At 39.0% G+C, this 16,563-nt stretch overlaps 1 protein-coding gene across 4 annotated transcripts in view; it reads right to left on the bottom strand.

The window, feature by feature from the left end:
* Positions 1-16,563, bottom strand: part of LOC124013828 (1-phosphatidylinositol 4,5-bisphosphate phosphodiesterase beta-3-like) — a 105,243-nt gene that overhangs the window by 75,517 nt on the left and 13,163 nt on the right. For all 4 annotated transcript variants that reach the window (XR_006834934.1, XM_046328389.1, XM_046328391.1 and 1 more), the window contains exon 2: positions 2,983-3,069. Coding sequence is in view for 3 of the 4 variants with exons in the window: in XM_046328389.1 (XP_046184345.1) it covers positions 2,983-3,069 (87 nt within the window). In the remaining variant the exon portion in view is untranslated. The remainder of the gene's footprint in view (positions 1-2,982; positions 3,070-16,563) is intronic.

A 16,563-nucleotide genomic window follows, 5' to 3' on the forward strand; every position in this document is an offset into this window, starting at 1 on the left:
TTCTAACCCTGTCACTAAACAGTGTCAACGACAGCCCTTGGGCTAGGGCTGGCCTAGTGTCCTACTAGAGAACACACACACAGACACACAGACACAGTAAACACAGATGGGGCTCACACGCGCAAACACACGCACACACCCCTAGCTGCACAGTATTAACACACAAGGGGCGCTTTAAAAAAAAAGTGTACCCATGGTACATGGTCTGATATACCACGGCTTTCAGCCAATCACCATTCAGGGCTCAAACCACCCAGTTGATATTTTTGAATTTACATCTTAGATTTCTTATAGTTATAATGAACCTATAGTTAAGTTATAAGCAGTGGCCTAGCACCCCCACCCCCGGAAAAATGGTATTGCAAATCTAACGGTCGGTAGGGCTGTGACGGTAACTGAGTCTGAGTAATCATGTAACTAACGGTTATGGATGAAGACCGTCATGAAAATAAAACAACTATCAAAGCCATTTTAAAAACGCCTACATTTATTTAAGGATTAAAAATGTAAAAACATTAACTTTATTTTCATGTAGATAAACTTTACCTAACAGCGGGAGTTTAAAAAAAAAATTATTTAACCTTTATTTAATTAGACAAGTCAGAGGTTATGAACAAATTCACATTTACAATGATGGCCAACCAAGAGGAAAATGGCCTCTTGCAGGGATGGGGGATTAAAAAAAGGTAGGACAAAACACATCATTACAAGAGAGACACTACAACACTACATAAAGAGAGACCTAAGACAACACAGCATGGCAGCAACATGGTAGCAACACAACATGGTAGTAGCACAAACATGGTACAAACATTGTTGAGTACAGACAACAGCACAAGAGGCAAATAGGAAGAGTCTACAATACATCACACGAAGCAGCCACAAGTGTCAGTAAGAGTGTCCATGATTGAGTATGAATGTAGAGATGGAGATAGAATTGTCCAGTTGGAGTGTTTTTTGCAGCTCGTTCCAGTCGCTAGCTGCAGCGAACTGAAAAGATGTGTGGACTTTCTTTTATACAATGTTCTGGCTCTGAGGCCTATAATGCGCTAATGTTGTGTCAAAATGGACAATGCAGCAATCCTCTCTAACCTGGCATTGTGTAATTTGATATGGAATCTTTTCTTAATTTATAGACTAATCCATGCTGATCAAGCCCAGTCCTGGCCGATATGCTGCCCTAGGTGAGTAAAAAAAAAAATGCTGACCTCTTATCCCCGCAAAGTATAATGGAAGCCTACACTGTAGCCTTCAGTGTCGACCACAAATCACTTTTATGAATGCCCATGTGGTAGCCTATTGTTTGTAAAACATGCAATTTACCATTAATCCCTATCACTTGGTTACATGTCTGTTAATAGATATATGAAATAAATTTACCGTTCTCATTCTCAGAGTGGAAATATAGTTTTGGTTTATTTCATACCATAATTTACTCACTGCATGTGAGCAATAAGCGTGTCTGGTTTCTCTGTTCTGTTAATGTTGATGGAGCACAGGGGCCTGGGCACGCATAGAAGTAGGCCTACCGAGCCTACTTCTCGCAAATGTAAAATGTAGGAAAGTGCCCAGCTGGGCTTCTCAGTCATTTTTTCTTCACCTCAAACAGTTAGTCAACAATTTAAATTGTTTTAATTATAATAGTTCATCAAGTTATTGTAAAAGAAAATTCAACACTCTCCCCCTCTATAATCAGCGTTGCTGATAAATTGGCTATGGACATGTTGCGTGTATTTGAATGATTGTCAACTTAAATCTTCATACTATAGCATAGCTGTCCCCTTTATACATTCCTTGTCTATTCATTATCTTATAGCCTACTGATGATGATTTAATCTTGTAAAAGGCCTGTTTTCAGTAGTTTAGGCTACATTATTTATCTCATTATGGCATCCTCTCTTTGAAGAAGAAATGTCAATGCCACCATAGCTGCAGGAAGTATGGGTGCTGAGAGTGCTGCAGCACCCCCGGAAAATACATACATATTGATAAAAATACATTAAAAAATTTGAAAAAAGTTTGCCACTAAAGTAGTGCACTGTTTTTACTAGTCCTGTATTAGCAGACCTAAATAGCCATCTGTAGCACGGGTACATTTTTTTGGTCTGTAGAACATCGTCCTGCAGCTATGAATGCCACTGCCATAAAATGACAAAAGCATCAGAATTTGTGACAACCCATCAGACTTCATTTTAATGGTTTTGTGCATCGAAATAGGATCTGTATTAAAAACAATTATAAACAAAAAAGCCAATAGACAAGGACAAGGTAGGCATAGGCCTATATCTTTATTTTGACTCTATTAATGTTCTGTCAATACGAAAAAGCAACAGATCCTCTCCAACCTGACATTTCTTAATTTGTTGATTTAAGTAATAACCTGAACAATCATAATGAAATGTCATGATAATAACGAAGTGGAATGGCTTGTTTCAATTGGGGGGTGGCGGGGGCCTGGGCACACATAGAAGTAGGCCTACCTAGCCTTCTATGCGTGCCAGATGCCCCCACCCCGCCACGTCCCAATTGACCTGGTCAATTACCATAACCTCGAATTCCAAGACTGTCACTGCCCTAACGGTCGCCATTTTGAAATATCCTGGTATACAGTATAAACAGTACATCGCCTAAGCCTAGGACTCACCATGTTAGGCCTAAGCCTAGGACTCACCATGTTAGGGAAGGTGGGAGATTTTTTTGTTTAAGTTAAAGGGAGGAGGTGGAAGAGTTAGAACAGGGGGATGATAAAGGAAAGATGAAGACAGTCATAACAAGAGAAAGGACTTCTCCTCTACTTATAAGGTTATACATGTAACATTTCAAAGTCCCAAATCTCAATTACATAGCCATGGGGACCAGGGCAAAAAAGTATGAAAAACGTATGCAAGTCTAACTGGATAAGAGTGTCTGCTATAAATGACTAAAATGTAAATGTAGAGAGTGAGTAACTACTGTGTAAGAAAGAGAAAAAAATAGACTTACCATGTTGGCCCCACCAGTCCAGTAAAGGAAGAATCCATCTGGGTCTACCTTCAGAGTAATCAGGGTGGGGTGGCTGCTGTTGGGCTCCTACACACACACCACACACACGCACACAGGTTAATACACCGAGATATACACACTGTGCAATGCACATTTGACAAACCGAGGTTCGAACCTGGGTTTCCTGCATACCACAAGACTTTGTTAGCCTGCTGAGCTAAACCATAGGCATTAGCTGGGGAGCTAATGCAAGTCTTCAGGTCTCAGACACAAGTCTCATACCTTCAGTCTTATGTCCAATGCTGGCTATGAGAGGGGTAAAAGAGAGAGAAAAAAAAACGTAAAAATGCTGTATTGTCAGACATTTTCTATTGTTTGTTGCATTGAACACTCCAGGGTTGCACTGAACACTCCAGGGTGAAGTTTCCCCTAGGTTCAGATCTAGGATCAGTTTCCCTCCCCCAATCCTAACCTTAACCATTAGTGGGGAAATGGAAGACTGACCCAACATCAGCCAGCATCTCGCGGCAACCTCACCCTAAACCACATTAGGGTTGGGCGGTATCTAGGATGTCATACATTCATACCATTCCTGTACCATACCCGGGTATACGGTTATATTTATAAACGCTGCATACATTTTAAACTATTACTGAAAAGACTGCATGCACAAAAATGTTGTGCTTTGTAAATTTGGCGCAGGTTTCTCGTTATATACTGAACAAAAATGCAACATGTAAAGTGTTGACCCAATGTTTAATTTCTCTCAAATTTTGTGCACAAATTTGTTTACATCCCTGTTAGTGAGTATCTCTCTTTTGGCAAGAAAATCCCTCGAAGTCCAGCCACTTTTGTGCAGTTTTTGTGCAGTTTTGTCATACAACACAGTGCCACAGATGTCTCAAGTTTTGAGGAAGCATGCAATTGGCATGCTGACTGCAGGAATGTCCATCAGAACTTTGCCAGAGAATTGAATGTTAATTTCTCTACCATAAACCGCCTCCAACGTCGTTTTAGAGAATTTGTCAGTACGTCCAACCGGCCTCACAAGCGCAGACCATGTGTAACCACGCCAGCCCAGGGCATCCACATCCGGCGTCTTCACCTGCGGGATTGTCTGAGACCAGCCACCCAGATAGCTGATGACACTGAGGAGTATTTCTGTCTGTAATAAAGCCCTTTGGTGGGGGAAAAACTCATTATGATTGGCTGGGCCTTGCTCCCCAATGGGTGGCCTGGCTCCCAAGTGGATGGGCCTGTGCCCTCTCAGGTCCACCCATGGCTGCACCGCCTGCCCAAGTCATGTGAAATTCATAGATTCGAGCCTAATGAATTGATTTCAATTGACTGATTTCCTTATATGAACTGTAACTCAGTAAAATTGTTGAAATTGTTGCATTTTGCATTTATATTTTTGTTCAGTATAAATCAGTCCTGTCGTAAAACTGTGTGCGCGTGAACGAGCGTTATAACTCTGCATGAATAACGCTCGTCACTCAACTTTTTTGGTGACAAAAAACACCCTTATTTGCTGTATAGGGTAGATCAGCGTTAATATTGCATCAATGTAATTGTCTGCATAATTTCCAATCCCCCATATATATTTTTTTGTAAATATATATTATTTGACATGTATTTTCCTTCTTTATTATTTTCCCCTAACCCTAACACCCCTCCCCTAATTGGAGTAAACTAATAGACAATAATACTTAGGCTTTCACTTCCAGATTATACATACTACACATATTTCACGGACAGTATATTTTACCGTAGTTATCTTTTGTTTGTTTTTAGTCCCAGCCTTCAGCTACCCTCAACCCCTCTCATCTATCTCTGAAGACAATCCAGTTTTGATTTCTAGCTGCCACATATTTTTCACACTGTGCTGTGATGTTTCACAAAGGTTCTGAACCTTTCTATTCTCATAGTTTCTACAGATTGTCAATTAAAAGATAAAACACATTTGCTGAGTATTATTATTATATTGTTCGATTGACTAGGATTTTTTTTTTTTACAAACAAAAACAAGCTACATATGGGGACTACCAAAACAAGTGATCTCATGATTCTGTCTCTTAACAGCCAAATCTGCACAGCTGGGATGGTTGTATCCCTATTATATAACTTTCTATTGGTTGCAAGAATTGTGTATAATAATTCAAATTGAAAAATTCTACGTTGTGAATCCGAGTCCGTTTTGTGTATCAGTTCATAAACCATGTGTTATGGAATCGTTACAACAAAAATCTCCTCCCAACTATTCTGCAACCTGTATGGTGCATCTGTCAAATTTTTGGTCCTTAAATTAAACTGGTATACTTTATAATTGATCACCATTTTCTTTAGCCAATTTTGGTCTTTACTGCAGGGTCGACAGACAAGTTCCTTACCTTCTCCCTTTCCACTTGCCTCCTCCATTTTTGCGGTAATGCTTCAATCTGTTGGTTGTAATTTTGGAAAGAGCAGATATCTCCATATATTTTTGTTAACTGCATGTGTGACATAACTCCACCAGTCCTATTTATGATATAATTTACAAAGATTATTTGCTGTATATTTGAGAAGTATTGGAATTAGGCCAAGACAGGACATCAGTAGGCTATCTAAAGGAAATATCAATTGAGAACTTTATGTTTTCTGAAATTTGTTTACCTGGCCGTTTCTGAATGACAAAAACAATTGCAAATTGTTGTGGACCTGTAAACTGATCATTTTCATTCAATAATGTTTTGCATTTACTTTTTCCCGAATCTAAATTTGCTGCAATGCCCGCGAATTCTGAAACATTGTCTACTCAGGGAAAAATGAAAACTAAAGTTTAACTACTTACAGTGGTAGCCTACACACTTCAATGCAAAATTTCAGCTGTCGGTTCACCTGTATGTTATAAACCGGCTCCCTTTTGGATGCATAGAGCAAAAACTTGAAAAGGTGGGTAATTTATTCTGCAATGATCATGGGAATTAAATAAATAACAGGAAATAGATGACCATTTCTAATTATTTTAGGATGCAAAGATAAAATACATTGATTTTCTCTTCTCACTAACCAGCAAATGACCACATATTGTTATTATATTTAGCTACCTGTTCTTTTTTTTGTTATGAATAAGAGTGTCATCCTATATTCCCAATTTGCACAAGGCTACTAGGCAGTGGTATAAAGTACTTACAGTGGGGCAAAAAAGTATTTAGTCAGCTACCAATTGTGCAAGTTCTCCCACTTAAAAATATGAGAGGCCTGTCAAAAATCTTACAATGTGATTTTCTGGATTTTTTTCTCTCTCATTTTGTCTGTCATAGTTGAAGTGTACCTATAATGAAAATTACAGGCCTCTCATCTTTTTAGGTGGGAGAACTTGCACAATTGGTGGCTGACAATACTTTGACCCACTGTAAAAATAAAGTACTACTTAAGTAGTTTTTTGGGGTATCTGTACTTTACTATTTATATTTTTGACTACTTTTACTTCATTCCTTTCCTTAAGAAAATATAGTACGTTTTACTCCATACATTTTCCTTGACACCCCAAAATACTCGTTAATTTATGAATGCTTAGCAGAACAGGAAAATAGTCAAAATCACTCACTTATCAACCGAACATCCCTGGTCATCCCTACTGCCTCTGATCTGGCGGACTCACTAAACACACATGCTTTATTTGTAAATTATGTCTGAATGTTGGAGTGTGCCCATGGCTTTCCGTAAAATAAATAAAAAACAAGAAAATGGTGCCATCTGGTTTGCTTAACATAAGGAATTTGAAATTATTTATACTTAAGTGTCAGGACCCGGTTACGAACCCGGGTCTCCAGAGTGAGAAACAGTCACTTAACCAACTGAGCCACGAATAGTCGGCAGAACCCAGAAGATGAGGCAGACACAGCAGTACTTGAGACGGTGTATTTAATGAAGTAAAAAATGAAGTTCTTCAGGAAAACATGTAACTCCACAACCTCAAAAGGAATTCCACAAGAACAAAGGTAATCCTCCAGGACAAAAAAGGTAAATCCACAAGGTGGAAGGTAAAGCACAAAAAGCCTCAAAAGATACTCAAAAAAACAAACAAACAAGAACAAAAAAACAGAATTCCACAAGAGAGTCCACCGGGATCAACAAGAGTTCTCAGAGTACTAGGGCTGGGTGCTAACATACAAACACAGAGCAAAGAACAGAGGAAAACAAAGGGTTTAAATACAATCAGGGGAAACGGGGCACAGGTGCAAATAATAATGGGGATCAAGGGAAAACAAAAGGTCAAAAGGCACAATGGGGGCATCTAATGACCAAAAACCGGAACAACCCTGGCCAAATCCTGACACTTAAGTATATTTGAAACTTTCTCAAGTAGAATTTTACTGAGTGACCTTTACTTTTACTTGAGTCATTTTCTATTAAGGTATCTTGAAGTATGATAGTTGGGTACTTTTTCCACCACTACTACTAGGCTACTTTTGCCTTCTTGCAATGCAATACTTCAACCACTAGAAACTGTGCGTACGCATGGTCTAAAGTTTGCGGGAGGTTAAGCATATTCTCACGTCACGTATTCCTCCGAGCTTCAGGGAGCCACAAACCCACGGTATTGAAAATCATACTGTCTATTTCAAAACACCCCGGTTTACACTGTATACCGCCCAAGCCTGCACCACATTGGACGATGCAAGGTGTGTTCCATGTGATCTATTTCCATTATTTCTATGATGGAACCACCCTACCTCCAGTTTAGGGTCCGTGGTAAGCTACAGGAGGGAGGACAGGGGGGGAAGAGTAGAGGAGAAGTGGAGAGGAAAGGAGAGGAGGAATGAGGGTGGCCACAACATAGACGGGTTAGCTGACAACATCAAGGAAATTATGCACACACTTCAATGGGGCAGAAGGCTGTGTGTTGTTGTGATACTGGATGGCCAGATATCTAGCAACTATGACAAGAAGCTGACATGTGGGGAATCGTGGGAAATCGTAGGTAAACTTGTTTCAGCTAGTTTTATCATGTTCTTTATGTCTATTTTATCATGTTCTTTATGCCTATGCTAATATGGCTAAAATCACATCTATGCTAATATGGCAAAAGTTCGCTAGCTAGCTGAACAACAACTGTCATGATGTATTTTTAGATGCATTTATGTTTTCAATAAACTTTAGAAACTAAATACAGTTTACATGTTGTCAAAAATCTAAGCCAGCCCCATTTGTTTTGCCCAATAGTTGCGCATGTGTCGGTTTTGGTTGTTACAAAACAACCAAACCCAACTATTGTCTTAACGGCAAAATGTATCCTTCTTTTAAAAAATATATATAATCTGGTTATTATTTTCCAATACGAAAAAACAGAGATAAACAATAACATTCACTGTAGCGTTGAAGAAATCACAGAATTAGAGAACAAGACACTGAAGCCCCAGGTGCATTTGTTATCATTTTAGTTGGGGAAATGAGCATCAAGCATCGTGGTAAAATAAAATCGTAGTACATATGTTATTCTATTGTGCGTGTGATGATGTTAGAGGGAAAAAACAGTGTTCCTTGTTTGTAACATAATTTCGCGGTTATATTGTGGTTATAATATCGCAAACGAACATGGCAGTTTCACTGCTATGGATTCCAGCTTTTACACACATACAGTGGGGAAAACAAGTATCTGATAACCTGCAAAAGTGTTTCCTACTTACAAAGCATGTAGAGGTCTGTAATTTTTATCATATGTACACTTCAACTGTGAGAGACGGAATCCAAATGTAAAAAATACAGAAAATGACATTGAAAGATTTTTAAGTAATTAATTTGCATTTTATTGCATGACATAAGTATTTGATACATCAGAAAAGCAGAACTTAATATTTAGCACAGAAACCTTTTGTTTGCAATTAGAGATCATACGTTTCCCGTAGTTTTTGACCAGGTTTGCACACACTGCAGCAGGGATATTGGCCCACTCCTCCATACAGACCTTCTCCAGATCTTTCAGGTTTCTGGGCTGTCGCTGGGCAAGACGGACTTTCAGCTCCCTCCAAATATTTTCTATTGGGTTCAGGTCTGGAGACTGGCTAGGCCACTCCAGGACCTTGAGATGCTTCTTACGGAGCCACTCCTTAGTTGCCCTGGCTGTGTGTTTTGGGTCGTTGTCATGCTGGAAGACCCAGCCACGACCCATCTTCAATGCTCTTACTGAGGGAAGGATGGTGTTGGCCAAGATCTCGCGATACATGGCCCCATTCATCCTCCCCTCAATACGGTGCAGTCGTCCTGTCCCCTTTGCAGAAAAGCATCCCCAAACAATGATGTTTCCACCTCCATGCTTTACAGTTGGGATGGTGTTCTTGGGGTTGTACTCATCCTTCATCTTCCTCCAAACACAGCGAGTGGAGTTTAGACCAAAGAGCTCAATTTTTGTCTCATCAGACCACATGACCTTCCCCCATTTCTCCTCTGGATCATCCAGATGGTCATTGGCAAATTTCAGATGGGCCTGGACATGAGCTGGCTTGAGCAGGGGGACCTTGCGTGAGCTGCAGGATTTTAATCCATGACGGAGTAGTGTGTTACTAATGGTTTTCTTTAAGACTGTGGTCCCAGCTCTCTTCAGGTCATTGACCAGGTCCTGCCGTGTAGTTCTGGGCTGATCCCTCACCTTCCTCATGATCATTGATGCCCCACTGGGTGAGATCTTGCATGGAGCCCCAGATCGAGGGTGATTGACCGTCATCTTGAACTTCTTCCATTTTCTAATAATTGCGCCAACAGTTGTTGCCTTCTCACCAAGCTGCTTGCCTATTGTCCTGTAGCCCATCCCAGCCTTGTGCAGGTCTACAATTTTATCCCTGATGTCCTTACACAGCTCTCTGGTCTTGGACCATTGTGGAGAGGTTGGAGTCTGTTTGATTGAGTGTGTGGACAGGTGTATTTTATACAGGTAACGAGTTCAAACAGGTGCAGTTAATACAGGTAATGAGTGGAGAACAGGAGGGCTTCTTAAAGAAAAACTAACAGGTCTGTGAGAGCCGGAATTCTTACTGGTTGGTAGGTGATCAAATACATATGTCATGCAATAAAATGCAAATTAATTACTTAAAAATCATACAATGTGATTTTCTGGATTTTTTTTTCGATTCCGTCTCTCACAGTTGAAGTGTACCAATGATAAAAATGACAGACCTCTACATGCTTTGTAAGTAGGAAAACCTGCAAAATCGGCAGTGTATCAAATACTTGTTCTCCCCACTGTATACAAAAAAAGCTAAGAAAAATGTCTACTATGTGGTATATATTATAAGAAGACTGCACTGTCATTACAAGCAATGTGATTATAACAAAAATAAATATTGAGTGAAGTACAGCACAGCGTAGCAACAGATCATTGTCACAAACGTGAAGGGGGACTAGTCCTTACTGAACCACTTATCAAGTATCGGCTGCCATATTTTGTAACATTTTGGACTTCTACTGAAGGTATTGTATCAAAACTTTTCCATATGCATTACATTGTAACCACATCTCAAAAGGTATGTGCAGTTTCCAATTTCCAAATTTGCAATATGAGCCATTTGGCTAACAGAGTACAGAGAGAGACAGCCTTCCCATCCAGGTTATTTCCATAAAAAGACAGATCAGTGGATCTGGGGCTATAACTCGATCAAAAGCTTTTGATAAGTAATCAAATATGAGCTCCCAGTAATTTATAATTCTTAAATCAGAGTTACCTAAAGGCACAGATCTAGGATCAGCTAAACCTTATCATAAACAAAACTGTAACGATTAGGGACAAACATAAAACTGGTCTAGAGCTAACTACTCTGTTATACATTTAAGGAATACTCTACTGTGGAAAAACAACATAAAAGAAAAAGCAGTAATCTCCACCCTAATCTTTCTCTTCTTTCTTCCATCCCTTGCTTTCATTTCTCCTTTCCTTTTTTTGAAGTGATTTTGATGTGCTTTCTCCTCCCCTCCACATTTCTCTCTCTAGCACGCTCTCTTCAGCTATCTCTTTTTCTCTATCGTTCTGTCTCATCCGTAACCATTTACCGTAAATGGAGGTTTTACTTTCCACTATCTTTCAAACACACAAACACACACACAATTTGCATGTAGAACAGCCTGTTGTGTTTTGCCTAAACGCTTCGTTGATGATCATCTCTCTAACCACAATTGCCCCCCCCCCCCCCCCCAAGCAGGACACTGTGAACAGAATTGTCTCGTTGAGTGCCTTCAGAAAGTATTCACACCCATTGACTTTTTCCACATTTTGTTGTGGGATAAAAAAATGTATTTAATCGTAATTTTTTTGTCAACGTTCTACACAAAATTCTCTGTAATGTCAAAGTAGAAAACAAATTCTAACATTTGACAAAAAGATTATGAAACATAAAATACTAATATATCTTGATAACATAAGTATTCAACCCCCCTGAGTCAATAAATGTTAGAATCACCTTTGGCAGCGATTGCAGCTGTGAGTCATTCTGGGTAAGTCTCTAAGAGCTTTGCACACCTGGATTGTACAATATTTGCACATTATTCTTTAAAGAAATTAAGCTCTGTCAAATGGGTGGTGATCTTTTTTTTGCTGATTTAAGTAAAAACTGTAACTAGGCCACTCCAGAACATTCAAATTTTGTCTTGGTAAGGAACTCCAGTGTATGTATATTTGGCCATGTGTTTTAGGTCATTGTCCTGCTGAAAGGTGAATTTGGCTCCACGTGTCTGTTGGAAAGCAGACTGAACTAGGTTTTCCTCTAGGATTTTGACTGTGCTTAACTCTATTCCATTCATTTTTATCTCCCCCCCAAAACTCCTTTGTCCTTGCCGATGACAATCATACTCATAACATAATGCATCCACCACCATGCTTGAAAATATGAATAGTGGTACTCAGTGGTGTGTGTGGGATTTGCCCCAACATAACGCTTTATTATTGTATTGTGGACAAAAAGTGCCTTGCTGCAAACAGGATGCATTTTTTGAACATTTTTATTATGTACAGGCTTCCTTCTTTTCACTCTGTTAATTAGGTTAGTACTTTATAATAACTACAATGTTGTAGATCCATCCTCAGTTTTCTCCTATCAACGTTTTAAAGTCACCATTGGCCTCATTATGAAACCCCTGAGTGGTTTTCCTTCATCTCTGCCAAATTGTGTTAGGAAGGACTAGAGCTCGACCGATTATGATTTTTCAAACGCCGATAATTGGACGACCAAAAAAAAGTCGATGCCGATTTTTTAAAAATAATTTTTAATTAAAAATTTTTAAAATTAAAAAAACAAATCGCCCTTTGTTTTTTTTACATGTATTTTTTTTGTTGTAATAATGACATTTACAACAATACTGAATGAACACTTATTTTAACTTAATATAATACATCAATATAATAAATTTAGCCTCAAATAATGAAACATGTTCAATTTGGTTTAAATAATGCAAAAACAAAGTTTTGGAGAAGAAAGTAAAAGTGCAATATGTGCCATGTAAAAAAGCTAACGTTTAAGTTTCTTGCTCAGAACATGTGTTACGGTTTTCTTCCGTTGAAGGAGAGTCGGACCAAAATGCAGCGTGGTTAGTTCGATACATCTTTAATAATGAAAACACGAACAAACAAAAACAACAAACGGAATGTGAAAACCTATACAGCCTATCTGGTGACTACAAACACAGAGACAGGAACAATCACCCACGAAATACCCAAAGAATATGGCTGCCTAAATATGGTTCCCAATCAGAGACAACGATAATCACCTGACTCTGAGAACCGCCTCAGGCAGCCATAGACTATGCTCGACACCCCACAAAAACCCCATGACAAAAACGCACCACAATAACCCATGTCACACCCTGGCCTGACCAAATAAATGAAGACAAACACACATTACTTCGACCAGGGCGTGACAACATGAGAACACATGGAAGCTGGGGGTTCCTTTTAACATGAGTCGTCAATATTCCGAGGTAAGACGTTTTAGTTTGTAGTTATTATAGGAATTATAGGACTATTTCTCTCTATACCATTTGTATTTCATATACCTTTGACTATTGGATGTTCTTATAGGCACTATAGTATTGCCAGTGTAACAGTATAGCTTCCGTCCCTCTCCTCGCCCCTACCTGGGCTCGAACCAGGAACACATCGACAATAGCCACCCTCGAAGCATTGTTACCAATCGCTCCACAAAAGCCGCGGCAACTACTTCCAAGGTCTCAGTGTCACGCCTTGGTCTTAGTATTTTGTGTTTTCGTTATTTATTTGGTCAGGCCAGGGTGTGACATGGGTTTATTTTGTGGTGTGTTTTTGTATTGGGGTTTAGTAGGTATTGGGATTGTGGTTGAGTAGGGTTGTCTAGCATAGTCTATGGCTGCCTGAGGCGGTTCTCAATCAGAGTCAGGTGATTCTCGTTGTCTCTGATCGGGAACCATATTTAGGTAGCCTGGGTTTCACTGTGTGTTTGTGGGTGATTGTTCCTGTCTCTGTGTTTGTATTCACAAGCTAGGCTGTATAGGTTTTCGCGTCACGTTTGTTGTTTTGTATATTATTGTTATTTCATGTATCGTTTATTTCCATTAAAGAACATAAGTAACCACCACGCCGTATTTTGGTCCGCTCCTCTTTCTACAGACGAACGCAGTTACACTCAGAGCGAGTGACGTCACCGATTGAAATGCTATTAGCGCTCACCCCGCTAACTAGCTAGCCATTTCACATCGGTTACACCAGCCTAATCTTGGGAGTTCATTGGCTTGAAGTCATAAACAGCTCAATGCTTGAAGCACAGTGAAGAGCTGCTGGCAAATGCACAAAAGTGCTGTTTGAACGAATGCTTACGAGGCTGCTGCTGCCTACTACCGCTCAGTCAAACTGTTCTATCAAATATCAAATCATAGACTTAATTATAACATAATAACACACAGAAATACGAGCCTTATGTCAATAATATGGTCAAATCTGGAAACTATCATTTTGAAAACAAACGTTTATTCTTTCTGTGAAATACGGAACCGTTCCGTATTTTATCTAACGGGTCGTATCCATAAGTCTAAATATTCCTGTTACATTGCTCAACCTTCAATGTTATGTCATAATTACGTAAAATTCTGGCAAATTAGTTCGCAACGAGCCAGGCGGCCCAAACTGTTGCATATACCCTGACTCTGCGTACAATGAACGCAAGAGAAGTGACACAATTTCCCTAGTTTAATATTGCCTGCTAACCTGGATTTATTTTAGCTAAATATGCAGGTTTAAAAAAATATACTTCTGAATATTGATTTTAAGAAAGGCATTGATGTTTATGGTTAGGTACATTCGTGCAACGATTGTGCTTTTTTCGCAAATGCGCTTTTGTTAAATCATCCCGTTTGGCGACGTTGGCTGTCTATGTTAGGAAGAAATAGTCTTCACACAGTTCGCAATGAACCAGGCGGCCCAAACTGCTGCATATACCCTGACTCTGTTGTACAATACGCAAGACAAGTGACACAATTTCCCTAGTTAAAAGAAATTCATGTTAGCAGGCAATATTAACTAAATATGCAGGTTTAAAAATATATACTTGCATATTGATTTTAAGAAAGGCGTTGATGTTTATGGTTAGGTACACATTGGTGCAACGACAGTGCTTTTTCGCAAATGCGCTTGTTAAATCACCCTGTTGGTGAAGTAGGGTATGATTCAATGATAAATTAACAGGCACCGCATTGATTATATGCAACGCAGGACAAGCTAGATAAACTAGTAAATATCATCAACCATGTGTAGTTAACTTGTGATTATGTTAAGATGGATAGTTTTTTATAAGATACATTTAATGCTAGCTAGCACCTTACCTTGGCTCCTTGCTGCACTAGCATTACAGGTAGTCAGCATGCCATGCAGTCTCCTCGTGGAGGGCAATGTAATCGGCGTCCAAAAATGCAGATGACCTATTGTTATGAAAACGTTTTTATTTTTATTTTTTTAATCGGCCCTAATTAATAGGCCATACCGATTAATCGGTCGACCTCTAGGAATGACGCCTGTATTCTTTGTCGTGACTTGGTGTATTGATACACCATCCAAGTGTAATTGATAAATTCACCATGTTGAAACACAGTGCATGCAATTCTTGTGAGTTTAGCACATTTTTACACGTGAACTTATTTAGGCTTGCCATAGCAAAGGGGCTGAATACTAATTGACACAAGACATTTCAGCTTTTCATTTGTCATTAATTTATAAAAATGTCCAAAAACATAATTCCACTGACATTATGGGGTATTTTTTTTAACCTTTATTTATATATAACTAAGCAAGTCAGTTAAGAACAAATTCTCATTTTCAATGACGGCCTAGGATCCAATGCTCTAACTACTAGGCTACCCTTCCGCCCGTGTGTAGGCCAGTGACACAAAATCTCAATTTAATACATTTAAATTAGGCTGTAACAATAAAATGTGGAGAAAGTCAAGGTGTGAATACGTTCTGAAGGCACTGTAAATGGTAATAACAGAGCAATGTTTTTGAAACAGCTGAAATGTATAAACATTCTCCTGAATTCCCTTTTATTTGAGATTGTTTTATTGAGGTTTTACCTGAAATTGTAGTAACAGCCTGTTACATTCCGAAATTGTAGTAGTAACTGTCATCTGGCAGCTGCACTGAGCCGCGGAAAAAACTATGGAAGCCCATCGAAAATAAAATACATATAGATCATAAGTTATATTCTTTCATTTGAAGCATCTTGTGGCCTCTTTTTTTAATATCAATTACTATCAAAAATGTTGACATACGCAAGTCAAACTACATCAGTCAACATTTTGAGATAGTAGATAATTCAAATACAATACGTTTTTTCATTTGTAACATTGTGCGGTGATTTCACAGGTCCCAGAGTGGTGGAGGGGAAATTGTTTTCCTGGGGCCCAGAGTTCCTTATCTGGTAGACTAACCTAACCAGGAAATAACAGGGTATAACATTGTAATAAATCAGCTGTAAAAAAAACAGTTTTATATGGGCTATGATGGGACCAGATTTTTTCTATTCAGGTTATATGATAAAACAAAATAATAAACTCCTGGAAAAACTCCTGGCCCTAAGGAGGATAAAATCCTGTCAAACAAATCAAGAGGCGAATCAGTAGAAACAACTGTTTTTTACTAATGGGGTGGTAGGTAGCCTAGTGGTTATAGCGTTGGACTTGTAACCTAAAGGTTGCAAGATCGAATCCCCGAGCTGACAAGGTAAAAATCTGTCGTTCTGCCCCTGAACAAGGCAGTTAACCCACTGTTCCTAGGCCGTCATTGAAAATAAGAATTTGTTCTTAACTGACTTGGCTAGTTAAATAAAAGGTAAAAATGAATAAATATGCAATATATTTTATTAAACCAAAAGTGCTGGGGCAAATGCCAGATCGCACACACGTTTGCAGGCAGCCCTGCTGTGCTGATCTCTGCAACATGAAGAGATGGAAATCACCACAAGATGCTTCAAATGAAAAAACATAACTTATATGTATGATCTATATGTATTTTATTTTTGCCGGGAATGGGCTTCCCAGCTCCTCAGTGAATTATACCCACATTTTCAGTCGCAATTTGCTTTTACCACATGT

Source organism: Oncorhynchus gorbuscha, linkage group LG25 (genome assembly GCF_021184085.1).
Source record: "Oncorhynchus gorbuscha isolate QuinsamMale2020 ecotype Even-year linkage group LG25, OgorEven_v1.0, whole genome shotgun sequence".
Lineage (NCBI taxonomy): Eukaryota > Metazoa > Chordata > Actinopteri > Salmoniformes > Salmonidae > Oncorhynchus > Oncorhynchus gorbuscha.